At 52.6% G+C, this 14,623-nt stretch overlaps 3 protein-coding genes across 3 annotated transcripts; 2 read left to right on the top strand and 1 right to left on the bottom strand.

Annotated features, from left to right (window-relative positions):
- Positions 1-551: 551 nt before the first annotated feature.
- SMAC4_02834 (40S ribosomal protein uS17) lies at positions 552-2,341 on the top strand. Its single transcript, XM_003348288.2, has 4 exons — positions 552-710; positions 796-918; positions 1,199-1,437; positions 1,591-2,341. The coding sequence occupies exons 1-4, from the start codon at positions 656-658 to the stop codon at positions 1,657-1,659; spliced, it is 486 nt and encodes a 161-aa protein (XP_003348336.1). The 5' UTR covers positions 552-655; the 3' UTR covers positions 1,660-2,341.
- Positions 2,342-2,980: 639 nt separating this feature from the next.
- On the bottom strand, positions 2,981-6,749 carry SMAC4_02833 (uncharacterized protein). Its single transcript, XM_003348287.2, has 3 exons — positions 6,289-6,749; positions 5,932-6,198; positions 2,981-5,869 (listed from the first exon to the last, which is right to left on the bottom strand). Exons 1-3 carry the CDS (start codon positions 6,325-6,327, stop codon positions 4,022-4,024), a joined length of 2,154 nt encoding a protein of 717 aa, XP_003348335.1. The 5' UTR covers positions 6,328-6,749; the 3' UTR covers positions 2,981-4,021.
- Positions 6,750-12,640: 5,891 nt separating this feature from the next.
- Positions 12,641-14,610, top strand: SMAC4_02831 (uncharacterized protein). Its single transcript, XM_003348285.2, has one exon. It carries the CDS (start codon positions 13,003-13,005, stop codon positions 14,392-14,394), a length of 1,392 nt encoding a protein of 463 aa, XP_003348333.1. The 5' UTR covers positions 12,641-13,002; the 3' UTR covers positions 14,395-14,610.
- Positions 14,611-14,623: the final 13 nt, after the last annotated feature.

The following is a 14,623-nucleotide window of genomic DNA, read 5'->3' as shown; positions in this document are numbered from 1 at the left end:
TGATGGGGCGCACGGGCATCGATGAATGATTGTATGGTTACACGTTCTTTTCGGGGGTGCTTAATTGGACGCGACTTGGACGGCGGGCGCGCTTCGGCATGACATTCCCAATCTTCGGGCTCCTTTCAGATCCAACCTTCAGGTCCAGGCTCCTCCAGCCGCAAGGGTCCCGTTCACGCAGCGGGGCAGACTGTTTACTTTGGCAACAGCGAACACGCGAATGGCAGGGGTGAAAGGCGCCGTAAACACAAGACTCCAGGGCGCTGTTTCACGACCCAAACTGCCCAAGCAACTCCAGTGGTCGTAACTGGCGGACTGCAGTGTGTTCTTGACATGTCCCACCATCAGCAAGCCGCAAGTGGATAGCGCGCAAGGCATGTGTGGCTGGAGCTGTGGCTGGTGCAGTGCGATCGCTGGACGTTCAAGCGCCAAGATACCCCTCAGTGGGAAGAGTTTTGCTGTGCCGGCAGAGAGGCCTGGTGGTCAAGGCGGCCCAAGTGTGGCTTTGCACCGCCGCTTCCACACTTTTCGGATTTCAAGCCCCAAAAAATATCCCCAACTGGCAAAATTGTGAGCCCCGTGGAATTTCGACCTTCTTGCCAACCTCACCTCTCACGTACCATAGCACCATCTTGGGCATCACCCGACCGGCAAGATGGCTACCGAACTGACCGTGCAGAGCGAGCGCGCTTTCCAGAAGCAGCCTCACAGTGAGTTTTTGCACCTGGGAGGAAATTGATGGGAAAACACGACAATGGGGAATTTGGGCGCGCTGACAAGCTTCGATTTCTCAAGTCTTCCTCAACAGCAAGACCAAGGTCAAGTCTGCCCGTCCCGGCAAGGGTGGTCGCAGATGGTACAAGGACGTCGGCCTGGGCTTCCGTACCCCCGCTGCTGCCATTGAGGGCCAGTACATCGGTACGTTTTGATGAAAACCCGCGAAACGAACGTCCCGTCATATCAGCTCGACTCTTCCTTCGACCGCCCCGCCGGCTTTTGTTGCGAAATGCGAACCGACGAGTACGAAACATGCGACACCACGAAATACCGAAAACGGAAGACAGACGGCATTCGAGACACTAAGCACCAGCACGTGCAGGCCAGCGGTTGACGGCAAGGAAGAGGGCGATATGACGAAGGGCCGAAACAAGACGAGAAGGAGGAACGAATGGCTGATATGAACTGCCTACTACTACAGACAAGAAGTGCCCCTTCACCGGCCAGGTCTCCATCCGTGGCCGTATCTTGACCGGTACCGTCGTCTCCACCAAGATGCACCGTACCCTCATCATCCGCCGCGAGTACCTTCACTTCATCCCCAAGTACAACCGTTACGAGAAGCGCCACAAGAACCTCGCCGCCCACGTCTCCCCCGCTTTCCGTGTTGAGGAGGGTGACCAGGTTACCGTTGGCCAGTGCCGTCCCCTTTCCAAGACTGTATGTTCAACTCCCGATATCCAAATCTCTCCAGAGGGCGAGGAAAGAACTCGAAATCTAGCGCGGACCACCAAACCCGTCAGGCCATCTCGAGCAATCAACCGGCCGTGTTTTGTGTGTTTTACGGCAAGACTAACACGATGTGCTTTCTAGGTCCGCTTCAATGTTCTCCGCGTTCTTCCCCGCTCCGGCAAGTCCGTCAAGAAGTTCTCCAAGTTCTAAATGCAGACTATGGGAGTACTGAAGGGTCGGGGCTTTTCGGAATTGGGCATTTCTGGCGCGGTTTTTGCTTTGAGGGCTTGTTAAATCAGTTACTATGGGCCGGTCCGGCAGGGGAAAACTGCACGAAACAGTACACAAGTAAAAATGTGTCATAGAGGCAGTGCCGACTGAATGAAATCCGCCGGATGAACTTTGACGAAAAGTCAACACAAAATGGATATGATACCTTGTTTCGGTGGTTTTGGCAAGACTATGAGCCCATATATCCCGTGCCCCTGAGCCGCTGCTGGTCACTTACGAATACGTTCTGTTCTGTCCATGGAGATGAAAGTGTTTGGCAGACTTACCTCATTTATACGCATTTCAAGCGACTCATGATATTTCACCATGGACCTCAAGACTGCCATAAATAAAGAGAACGATACGATCCGGCACGACACGGCACGACACCCGCCGGAAAACATGGGATGGAGCTTGGTAGACGACATGGAGCCTGCTCACGCCAACAAGTATAGGAATTGCACTGGTACTTTACCAAGTGTTAGTCTACACAGACACAATCAACCCACAGCACTCGTAATTTTGACATAACATTCCATATCGTCATCATTTGTAGCTCCGTTTATTGTATAAAGCAAGAACGTCAACTACATACTCAGACTTGTAACGAGGAGTCTCCAGAACGTGATGCTCAGAAAGTCATCTTTGTAAGTTATCCCACAGTGACCTGGCGAAAACTACGCTGCGCTGCATTGGAGTCTCATCGATTGCTCGGATCGAACAGGGCAGTGGAAGTCCACTTGTTACTTTACTTACCTACTCAACACCGTAATCTGACCCCTAATTCCATATAAGACGGTCTTCGGCCTTGGTTTTTGAAGTGAAATGGAAGATAGAATAACAAACATATTGAGTCGAGTCAAGGGCGGTCTGGCAGGCCTCACTTAGAGGTATCTATGCCTGCCTCTATCCTGTCCCGGAGTGAGTCTTTAGTTCTAGGTTGGGATTCCAGGCCATGGCACTGGACAACACCAAGGGATAATATGTGTGAAAGCCGACCCACTTTGGGGATGTCACTCGTTCGTTGAGGTGAAGAAAAGTCCACTTGAAATTGTCACTTACTTACCAATGACGAACGAATAAATGAACGAATGAATGCGTTAATGTTTATGGTTGGGAAATGAGAACACCTCTGTAAGTGAGTACAAATGCAGTGTAATCTTACAAGTACTAATGCACTCTCTTAGTTCAAAAAAAACCACAGACTTACCAAATGGTACGTTCCGTGCTGCTAAAAATTGATGAAGAGAAGAAAACTAAGTACCGACCATAATATGCTTCCTGATTTCCACACGATTGCAAAGTGGGACCCAGCTTCGTCAAGGGTAGAGGTACACATCGTATACCTGCACGGTAAGCAAGAGGTAAGTAATGGCACGGGATCAAAACGCTACTACCTACCATTGAGCCACGTAAAACACGGAACCGCGAAAACAGTGCACGAATGAATGGACTAATGTATACCAAGTCATGTTCCTATTTTACCGTATCTCCTTCTCAAGAAAGACAATTCCTTGCTACCCTATACCAAATGCCCGCCTCAATCCCCACAGCGTTCCAAAACCGTAATGAGCACACATGGGTGCTGATACGGTTGAGTATCTTGATCCCGAATGACCACCATTCAACAAGTCACTAGAAAACAAAAAGCAGGCCCAAGTCCAACACCAGATCACTTGTACCACCGCTTAAATCTTCAGACTGGATCAGATCCTTCCATGCGCAACGTGTAAGGTAGGGAGCAAGGTATTTTGCTCTAACGAGGCTCCTCTGCCTAGATAAATTTATGATAATGCGACTTCACTGCACATTGGGTTCGGTAGGGAAAGAAAGTGTGCTGGATCTCTGCCCAACTCTTCCCTTCCCATCTTGCGTTGAGCAACTGATCATCCTCAGTATCAGTCCAAGGACGATTGGTTTGTAGGCGACTTAGTTCACTGTGTCGTTCCCTCAACTGGTCAACGGTTTTGTAGGGTAGAAAAGAACTGTGTATATCTTCAAAGCTACGCCCTTCGGACTGACCGGTAAGCAGAATCCGGTCTTGCCAGGCAGTCCAGTCGACTATGAGGCAGTTCCCCCGAGTCCTTACCGCAGCATAAGTTCGGGAAGTAAATAAATCCGCGTGTATCTGGAGATAGTTGCGCCCTTCGAAATGGGCTTCTAGGAGGGCTTTATCGTCATCCTCGGTCCAATAAGTTCTTCTTGCACCACCATGCCTATGTGCCAGACCTTGATCTCCTACCTCCAAGTTCTGCTGTGTTTGCTGCGCTAGATGCAGGGAAGCGTTGGCACCAGTAGCCGCCTAGACAGGTGGAGTGTTCCCGGCGCTACCAAGCCCAGCCCCGGGAGAGGACTGGTCAGGACCGGCACTATGGCTGACGCCGTGGAAGGCATCCCCGAACGCAGAGTCCTCCATATCCATGTTTAAATCTCCCAAGTCATCGCCACCTGGCCCAACGCTGGGAGGGTCGTAGCCAGCGAGGGCCTCACCGGCGGTATCGAGATCACCTAGTGAGCTGAAGTCAATACCCTCGCCTGATGGGGTGGGCGCCGCTGATGCGGGTTTACTTGACGGTTGAGTAATCTGCTGAGCGGCAACGCCAGCAGCATCGCTGTTACCAGCTGTCGTTGGCGGCTGAGGGACGGAGGCAGTAGTGGCACCCGAGGGGTTAGAAGCAGTGGGTATTTGATCGGATGCTGTTGTTGCAACCTTCGCTGAGGCTCCTGCGTCTGCGTCTTCCATATTAATGTCATCACCACCCTGGTTGCCTGCAGGTGGTAGAGGTGAGGCCACGTTGGGGGCTGAAGGGGTGGCAGCACTCGATGGATTTGCTGAAAGATTCAGAGGTTGAGGGGTTGACGTTGTCGAGAAACCACCGGCGGTGTTCATCTGGTCAAGGAGACCGGCTGCTGTACCTCCCATATCAATGTCGGAATCGCCAATGATCGCACCGCTAGCTTGAGAGCCGGCTTGTGATGGCTGGCGAGACATGGAAGGAGCCTGTCCTGCAGGTGGAAGAATGGGCTCTGGCTCAGGAGCTGACTCTTGGTAGCCACCATCCTCAACTCGGTGAACATCATGGACAACCGTAGCAGGCTTCCCCACAAGCTTTTCAACGCTGGCGAGAATCTCTTCAATCGTTCCAGCGTTTCTCTGACCCTGTCGGCTAGTGCCCTCCTCGTCATCTTCGAGACGTCCCTCAAGGCGCCAAGGTTCCGAACCAGTTTCTTGAGCTGCAAAACGCAATTCTTGTTCTGCTTGCATGAGGGTCGAATTCTTTCTAAGGCTTGCTAGAGCCTTTTCATGTTCGGCCTTCATCCGTGCGATCTCTTCCATGTCGGCCTTGTTTTTCTCCATCACACGCTTGCGGAATTCATCTGCCACCCCTGGGGCCAAGTGTCCGGTATAAGGCTTCTTGGGCCCATGATCCACCGCCTCGGTGCTTTGTGCTTCGAAGATACCCTCTGTCAGCGAGGCAAGTGCACCCTTGCGTCCCAATCCGAGATCGGACACTTCTATCTGGCCAATTTGGTAGGGCGAAGATAGGATTTCCTCCATCCACTCGTGATTCTGTTGATACCGAGCGATGCTCACCTCGCGTGGGGTAAGGTGGTCGAAAAGGTCGCCACGAGACACATCCTCCTCGTCATCGAAAGCGCCTTCCAAGTTGTGCAGCTGGCCTCCTGCCATCTGGTTCGGATGAGCTCCCGGTGCCTGTCCATGTCCACCTCTGCGCTTGGATGAGCCAGCCACCGCACCCGGGTGCGGAGGATACGCCATTGTCGGAGGAATGTGGCGAGGCGGCATTGGCGGGGCATACATCGACTGACCCCGGCCGGGAAGGGGAAGTTGTGGCCAGTTCACACGATCCGATAGCATGAACTCCTTCTTGACAATCTGGCCCATCTGAAAGAGCTGCTGGCGATAATTGATCATCTGTTGCATCTGGGGGCTCACGGAAACCATTTGTACGTGGATCCTGTCCTGTTTGTCCGCTGGTCCGTAATGCACAATCCAGAGGTTAGGGTCCACCTGCGGTGCATTCGGCACTGGCGCTGGGCCGGGAACAAGGCGAAACCGTTTTCGAGAGTGTACCGTGTGCTGCTCCCCTGGCCTGAATCCCGATCGTTGGATGTAAGCCTCGAGAACCTTTACCATAGAGTTAACTCACACACTCAGGAACGCTGTAAGCTTATGGGGGGGTTTCATACCAAGCCGTTGCCGGCAGGTTGATGATAGAAGATCTCTGGACCAGACCATATGTATCCATCGCTAGAAAACTCAACACCTCTACGGCCGGAAGGCTGCCACGTCAGGTATATGGATCCATCATTGGGGCAATCGAGGTATGTCCAAAAGAATGGAGCCGTGTCGCGGGCGATCTTGGGTGCGGCCGTCAACCACTTTGTGACCTCTGGTAGTTCGACCCTAGGCTGGAAAGCATAGCGGTAAGTTGAGAGGAGGTGAACATGAGGAAGCTATTAGGGAACTTTGTGTTAGTCATTTGTATAGATGTAACAGTAGAAAAAACGATGGAAATGTAAACGGATGCTGTCGAGGAACCGTACCAAGTCCTGGTGCACGTTCTGGCTCGGGTCGCCAGCCATTGTGGTGTTTGGTCGAGGTCAAATACAAGGATTGTGGGGGAGAGAAAATGTTGGAAAGTGATGATTATTCCTATGCAAACATCTCAGTCCGGGGAGTTGGAAGTATAGCTGGTATTATCAAGCCAATAGCGGATGTTGTAGTGGATGATGATTGGAAAACGATGTGCCTTGTCCCGTCGCGGTTGAAGGTGGATTTCCGGGGCGTTGCGCGCTTCGTGGATCGACAAGGGAACTTTACGTTCAGGAACCAAGCTCGTGCCAAACTGCCAATGTACGCAGTCGGGCAAGTTCCAACCAGTGATGGCGGCAGGCAACAGACCAGCATGTGTGCCCCACTACAGTACAGCGACACGTGACCGCCTTCTGGCCCAACCTATCTAATTCCATCCAAAAGCTCATGGTCACCGGCATCTCAACAGAACCACTCAATTATCTTTCGCTACGAAACCGAAGGACTGTCGCTGGCCTCATGTTGACTCAAGGCTCTCGCCGGCCTTGTCTTAGTCACATTTCAAAACCGTTGCATGGAGGTACACTGTTATTCGAGAGGATGGCCGCGTGTTGATAGCATGGAGAGGACATCCAGTGGAGGACGACGAAACACTATCTTATTGTATGCCTACGTAGACTTCACCAGGGGCTTACCGCTATGATACGAGGGCCCACGCAGTGTCCGTCTCATCGGTTTCGTTCTTTACTGCCCCCTGAGCCGCCGGCAGTGGCTGGTCTTCTGTCCCAGTAGGATTGAATGGACAGGCATCGCAAATAATCCAGAGTGCATTGGAGCTTCACTGCGGTACAACATCATGGTTCTTGTTCGCTCTCAGAAAAAAAAAATCGAATTCCAATTCATGCTAAAGTACCTCCTTTTAATTCCAGTTCATACCATAAATGGGCATCATGGCTCATGCATCTTGCGTGTTTACCCTTTCGTTAGTTGCCAAAACAATGAAGCAACCGTTTCCTATGTCTAAATCGTCTCATCACCGTCATATCGTGCCCATTCCATACCACACCCCTTCCTTTATGCCTGGTAAGTGGAAGCGGAAACGTTGCCGCCACGACCAGTCCAGTTGACGTGGATGTACTTGCCCTCGGGGTACTTCTCGCTGGCGTACTCGGGCTTGATAAGGAAGGTGTGGGCACCGAAGTAGTCGCGCTGAGCTTGGAGGAGGTTCGCGGGGAGATCCTTGGTGCGGTAACCATCGAACCACGAGAGAGCAGTGGAGAAAGCGGGAGTGGGAATACCAAGGAGAGCAGCCTTGGCGACAACATCACGCCAGCCGGGCTGGGCCTTGTGGATGGCCTTGTTGAAGAAGTCGTCGAACAAAAGGTTCTCGAGGTCGGGGTTGTTGCGGTAAGCAGCGGTGATGTCCTTCAGGAAGACGGAGCGGATAATGCAACCACCGCGCCACATGAGGGCAATGGAAGGCTTGTTGAGCTTCCAGTTATACTCCTTAGCAGCCTGTTGATCATAAGACGTTAGCAATCAAGCATCAGTAGCGGTCTGTTTCGCGCATCCACATACCTCCTGCATGAGCATGAAGCCCTGGGCATAAGAGATGATCTTGGAAGCATAGAGAGCCTGCTCGAGGTCCTCCAAAAACTGCTCCTTATCACCCTCGAACTTGTTGGCACGGCCGACGAACTCGAGCTTGGTGGAGGCCTTGACACGCTCCTCCTTGATGCCAGACAGGCAGCGAGCAAGAACAGCCTCGGCGATGAGGGTGACAGGCATGCCCAGGTCAAGGGCGTTGACAGCAGTCCACTTGCCGGTACCCTTCTGGCCGGCCTTGTCGAGGATCTTCTCGACGAGAGCAGTGCCATCGTCATCGTTGAAGTACATGATATCCCTGGTGATCTCAATGAGGAAAGAGTCGAGAACACCCTTGTTCCACTTGGTCAACACATCACCGATTTCCTTGTTGGAGAGGCCGAGACCGCGCTTCATAATATCGTAAGCCTGTACCATGTAAAGTTAGATCATTTTACTCGTTCGCTTCAATAGCCACGTATGGCAGGGAGTGCTTTGGGGCAACTGACCTCGCAGATGAGCTGCATGTCACCGTACTCAATACCGTTGTGAACCATCTTGACGTAGTGACCAGCACCCTCGTCACCGACCCACTCGCAGCAGGCCTCGCCCTCGCTCTTGGCAGCAATGGACTGGAAGATGTCCTTGATGTGAGGCCAGGCAGCCTCATCACCACCGGGCATGAGCGAAGGGCCGTAGCGGGCACCCTCCTCACCACCAGAGACACCGGAACCAACGAAGCGGATGCCCTTGGTGGCAAGGTACTGTGTCCTGCGGTTGCTGTCGGGGAAGTGAGAGTTACCGCCATCAATGATGATGTCGCCCTTCTCGAGGAGGGGGAGAAGAGTCTCGATCCATTGATCGACGGGCTTGCCGGCCTGGACGAGGAGCATGATGCGGCGGGGGGACTTGAGCTTGGAGACGAACTCCTCGGTGGTCTTGGCACCAACGATTGACTTGCCCTTGGCCTCGTTGGCAAGGAAGTCGTCGACCTTGGAAACGGTACGGTTGAAGGCGCAGACAGTGAAGCCATGGTCGGCCATGTTGAGGATCAGGTTCTGACCCCTATCACAGACCACGTTAGCGAGGCCCAGCGAGGCAGGGTTGAGGGGATGCTCGACGAGCATTAGAGGTAACTTACATGACGGCCAGGCCGATGAGGCCAATATCAGCGCTTGGAGCATTGTTAGCACTTGTCTGACTTTGGGATTGGGACCGGGAGCCCGGCATCACAGCTCCGCCAACAATAATGTTCGCTAGGCGAGCGCTGGAGGCACTCAGTTGGTATGCAGGGCAAACAGGACAAGCAAGCTCTCCCGGTCACACATCATGGCGAGAGGACTCTGGTTTCTTGCAAGAGAACTCTCGTTTCTCTGAAGGGGGCCCTCATCGATACCGAGCCACATTCTTGAGAACTCGCAGAATGCGCGTCGTGGTAAGATCGAGGGCTTCCAACAGAGAACACTGACGCGCGGGTAGAGCGGGGGAGGCGGGGTAGTAAAAAGGACTTACACAGGTCCAGACATCTTGTAAGCTTTAGTAGAATAACTTGGTTTACGAAATTCTTCAAGCGTTTGGTTGTTTGGAAGAAGAAGAAGCAAAAGACAAGATGAATTGAGTTGGAGAAGAAGAGATTACTCAACGGAGAGGGATTTCCAATTGGGGGGGGGGAAGGAGGGGGTCAAATAAGAAAGTACCTGCGAGCTGAGGTAATGACGAAACTTTGGGGAGGGATCCTGGAGCCTTCGACTTCGGAGGGGTCAATGGGGAGTCAATCAGCGTCGTAGCGGGCAAGCTAAAATGTCACTACTTGCAACAAGTGGAAACCCATCCAAAATCCGAACAGGCCCTGCATCATCCTGGCCTGTACCTTTCGCTAGAATATCCTTAGTTGCAGACCGGCGATTAGCACACGAGTTCCACTCTTTGTCGTCCGCTCCGGATACCTCACTTTTTGACACTTCACCCACCGAGAGACAGACAGACACCCAGCCGAGATTGTCGTTGCCTCGCTGCATTATCCAATACCTATCATGGGTACGGGAGGAAAAGTCGAGTGCGCAATTGTCCGTCCGCTACCATCCGCCTTTTTATCCCAACGAGAAGTGGAACGGGGTTTTCATCCTTTCCAAACATGATCTACTTGCGATGACAGCTGCAGAATGGATAGCCGGCATTTTCTCCCGTTGGACATGTGTGCCTAGAAGAAATAATTCCGCCGTCCTGCCTCAGAAAAACCCCCGCGGCGGGATCGGAAGGCCCCATATCCCATTTGTTGGTCTGGATCAGCCCGACACCTCAAATGGTGCGAATCGATCCACACATTTACCACTTCGTTGAGGTCAACCATTTCGACCTGGAGCTTGGCTTTTGATGCCAGTGTGCACCGAGCCGGTACGTGAGGCAAGCTCGGCAAGATATACATTCTCGGCATCATACATTTGTACCCAGGAAAACAGTTCTGACTGTCAAGCATTCTGGGTTATCGGTAATGTTTATGGAGGTCATTAAACTGTCATTTTACCATGTACAACCAGCCGCTAGACATGTCCGTCGAGCACACGAAAAGTTGACTGAAGTAGCACAGGGACGGCAACTTTGTCTTTATATTTGCAAGTTTCCCCCCATCCACCCCTTGTCAAAGCGTGTTTTTAGTCTGTTGCGGTTTCGCAATCCCGTCCTTCCTTCATGCTCCTCCGAACCTAGGACGGCCCAGACGGAAAAGGTTAGGTTCATCGCCGGTCACCCCCTGGTTTGGTCCTTGCATCACACCCAAGCTCCCAGCCGTCCCAACACCAGCTGCACGATCATCGTGAAGCATTTACCCTGTGGTATTCAAGAAAAATAACCCTTTACGGCAAACGGTCTCCGTTGACCCAAATGCTTGCTGCTCACCTGGCATGTTTGGCAAGCTTTAATACAAAGACTTGAGGTCACGCGTACAACAGCTGGTATCCTTTTATAGCCTCTGGGAACTTTTCGTACATTCCTCTTGATTGCTCATTCTACAACCTAGCCGTTTCTCAGTCACCCATTAATATCTGGTCATAAGCATGACTGATGGTAGGCAACCCCGGATGACCCGGCATGCTTTTAGCCACCAAACAGCGTTCCCACGCAAACCCCGGAGTGCCATGGAATGGCAACCGCTCTTGTAAGAAAAACATCATGTGGTGGCTCGTTCACTTAATGGCACTTGTTCATGGAGCTGGGCCCGGGTGCATTGACACGCCAGGACGGGATATGACAGCAGGAAACACATATAGATTTTTGTTCAAATGATGAAGATAAAAACAAGCCAACGTCCTCCTCGTGTCAATTGTCCACATCTCCAATCTCCATCGTTTCGCTGACCCCCATCCCCCACAGGATCATCTGATTACCGGGCAGCCAAAAACATATGCAAGCTTACCCAGCTTTATTGTTGCTTTGTTGCGGAGTCACCGCAACCTAGGGACAACCAGAAACCAAAGATGGAAGTTCAGCCTGTTCAGTATGGAGCTTTCTATCTTGCACTAGAGAGATGTAAGACCTCTCGGAAGGTTTCTGCTCGCGCCTCACCCGGAATATGATATTGGTGCTCCATATTTCCAGCACCGGACCCCCAAAGAGGTCCTGAAGTTTGGATGTTGGGGCCATGAGTGAGACGAAGTAAAAGCTCCAGACGAGGGGCACGTACTGTACGAGGGGCACGTACTGTACGAGGGGCAGCTCCCCACGGCCCCTCCATTGATTCCGCACGGTAGGTAACTTTCAAGAGAGCGCTCACTGACACCTCGAACGAGCACTTGTACACTACAATGGTGAGCGATACGCTGCGGTACAATCTTACAACAAGCGAAATGCCCAGTATTACTTGGGGGTTGTGGTGGTGGGACTTTTCTCAACTCCCTACTAGAAATTCTAGAACAGCGAAATATTCTGAGACAATCTGCATTGGCGCTAAAACACTAGGAAAATTGTTAGTACAACATTAACCACCAATCATTACGGGCGACGCATTTTGACAGCTGCAGCCAAAGGTATAGTTTTGAAGTATTTTTTTTTATTTCTCCTTCCGCACCTAATCAAAATCAATGCAACTTTGAAAGCTTCTTTTTTATAATTATATTTTCTTTTTCAATTTTTCCTAAAATTTTAAGAAATTGTTTATGTAAAAAAATGGATAACTTTTTAGGAGTAAATTATCTCATAAATATTTTACTGTCCCAGAATTCTTTTGCCTACTCTTTTATAAAAAGGAGTTAACAAAAGAGTCCCAAACCGTACCACAACCCACAAGTACTACACTCTTGAATACGCTGGACTCCCACCTCTACTCTGCTCCATACCCAACCCTGAGGATATGTGGGGGCGTGGGGGTCAACTCCGTAGATGTTTTCCGTCTAGTGCTCAAAATATCCACCACAGCGAGTGTGACTCTAACAGTCACGGCGACGGTGTTGATTTTGATATTCGGAACTGAACTGAATTGATTCCGTGGTGTCGTTGCCATGGTTGCCACCAATGTTTCGTTCATCGTCATCAGCAAAGTTGCAATGAGAGCACAGCCACATGCAACTGATTGATTACGTATCGATACTGGAGATTACAATCCTGGCTTGTGGCTGATCGGTCCGAAAGGCACTGCACTGCGGCACCTGTGAGGATGAGGACAACAACGATGGTCACGGTCCAGGGTGTGACAGATTGGAGAGGTTGCCAAGCAATTGAAGTCAGGGTTCACAGTTCACCTCAGGATCGGCAACCGGTCTCCAGTTCACCGTGTCTCCATCCGGTTCAGTCAGTTTCGGCCGGACTCCACAAATGGAACTTCCATGCCCGTCCCGTCCGTCCATGGCCTCGCTGCAGTCTGCACTGACAATCAACTTCTCCATCAACCGCTGACGTCCGTGCCTGATTGAATTCGCGATCCCGACAGCCAAACCACAACACACACCTCTACGATCTCTTGCCTGCAACTCTCGTGAGCCAACTCTTGACCGGACAAGCCCGATAGCACTTGATTACAGGAGGATACCTACCTACCGCAAAGCGCATATCACTGCCGGGCTGGGCTCACAGGTACGTGAAATACGCACAAAAAAACAGACTTGAACCAAGTTGTTTTCTACTCTACTTGTCGGCGCGAGAAATTCATCATGTCGTACCCCGGTCCTCCAGGTGTCTCCAAGAACCCGACGACCCATCCGTCGCTGCCTCCCCGACCGCCACCAGCAAAGCAGACGGGCGGCTTCAAGCCTGCCTTTCAGCCCGCGATCCACTCTGCGCGGTCCTTCAGCACCGCGCCATCTCCATCTCCATCTCCAGCCCCAGGCTATTCCGCGCCCCCAACAACCGCGACAGCAACCTCGTCGTACGCAGCGCCTCCCGGCTATGGCCCGACCCTCGGCGCCGCGGCGCCTGGCAGCTATGGCGCGCCCAACCCATACGGTGCTCGTCAACCAGCCGTTCCCGTCGTAGGAGGCGGTCGTGGTGGCTACGGCCAAGCAAACACAACATACAGCAGCTACCCCCAAGCAGCGGGCTACCAGCAACAAGCCGCGTACGGCTACGGCACCCCCGGCAACGGCAGCTATTCGACCCCGCCTCAGATACGTAACCCCTTCCCCGTTCCGAACGCCGCGCCGACCGCCGCCGCCGCCGGCCACCATGGTCATCACCATGATGCCAACTATGACCCCCTCGAGGCGGCCCAGATAGCGGCGTGGCAGAGCGCGTACATGCCCAAAGACTCCAACGATCCCAACAGCGCCAACAATAAGGCAGCTGGCGCTGGAAACGTCCCTGGCGCGCGCGGTGGAGCGGGAGCTTACGGAGCTGGCGCCGCTCAATACGGAGCTGCGTACGGCGCAGCGATGGATCCTGCAACGGCCGCCGCCGCCGCAGCAGCAGCAGCGGCAGCAGGAACAACAGACCCCTACGCGGCTCACAACGCCAACAACGGCGCAACCGGCGCCGACGGCGAGAAGAAGAAGACGGTAGTGCGCGAAGGCGGCGGCAAAAAGTGGACAGACGACACGCTTCTGGAGTGGGATCCCTCGCACCTGCGTCTCTTTGTCGGTAACCTAGCAGGCGAAACAACAGACGAATCGCTCCTCAAGGCGTTCTCGCGCTGGAAGAGCGTGCAAAAGGCGAAAGTGGTGCGCGACAAGCGGACGACCAAGAGCAAAGGGTTCGGGTTCGTCAGCTTCAGCGATCCCGAGGACTTCTTCCAGGCGGCCAAGGAGATGAACGGCAAGTATATCCAGAGTCACCCCGTGGTGGTGCACAAGGCCAAGACGGAGATCAAGCCGACCGTGATGAAGGATGATCGGAAGGGTGGCAAGTGGAAGGACAAGAAGAATAATCATAATAAGGAGAAGAGGAGCGGGAGCGGGATGGGTGCCGGTGGTGATGGGCATGGTGGAGGCGGCGGTGGTGGTGCTGGTGGTGCTGGCGGCGGGTATGAGCCGCATCTTGGGCCAGCGCATGGTGGTGGAGTGACGAAGCCTGGGCAGAAGACTAAGGGCGGATTGAAGTTGCTTGGTTGATCACCTTGGCTGGGTTCACTTTCTTATCATTCACCTTACCTCTTGGGCGTTAAGGAGCCTTGCGTATTGAGATACTTGTGCATTCAAAATAACTACGGGGGCGTTATGGATGCTGTGCATAGAAAGCGATAGAATGAAGACGGCATGTTGATATCACGACTTTCAACTTTCGTCTGGTGTACCCCCCGAATTAGAGAACACATGTGTCAATCAGTCATTCAAATATCTG

This window comes from Sordaria macrospora, chromosome 1 (genome assembly GCF_033870435.1).
Source record: "Sordaria macrospora chromosome 1, complete sequence".
Lineage (NCBI taxonomy): Eukaryota > Fungi > Ascomycota > Sordariomycetes > Sordariales > Sordariaceae > Sordaria > Sordaria macrospora.
Note: the sequence above shows the minus strand (reverse complement) of the source record. Positions and strands in the feature narration are given on the sequence as shown.

What these genes read in the sequence shown, in the direction of transcription:
- SMAC4_02831 (XM_003348285.2), top strand. Translation starts at nt 13,003, where the DNA reads ATGTCGTACCCCGGTCCTCCAGGTGTCTCCAAGAACCCGACGACCCAT.
- SMAC4_02834 (XM_003348288.2), top strand. Translation starts at nt 656, where the DNA reads ATGGCTACCGAACTGACCGTGCAGAGCGAGCGCGCTTTCCAGAAGCAG. An exon ending in TTTCCAGAAGCAGCCTCACA is followed by an intron (nt 711 to 795) that starts GTGAGTTTTTGC and finishes CGATTTCTCAAG; the next exon opens with TCTTCCTCAACAGCAAGACC. An exon ending in CATTGAGGGCCAGTACATCG is followed by an intron (nt 919 to 1,198) that starts GTACGTTTTGAT and finishes CTACTACTACAG; the next exon opens with ACAAGAAGTGCCCCTTCACC.
- SMAC4_02833 (XM_003348287.2), bottom strand. Translation starts at nt 6,327, where the DNA reads ATGGCTGGCGACCCGAGCCAGAACGTGCACCAGGACTTG. An exon ending in AGAACGTGCACCAGGACTTG is followed by an intron (nt 6,199 to 6,288) that starts GTACGGTTCCTC and finishes GTTCCCTAATAG; the next exon opens with CTTCCTCATGTTCACCTCCT. An exon ending in AACCTGCCGGCAACGGCTTG is followed by an intron (nt 5,870 to 5,931) that starts GTATGAAACCCC and finishes TCTATGGTAAAG; the next exon opens with GTTCTCGAGGCTTACATCCA.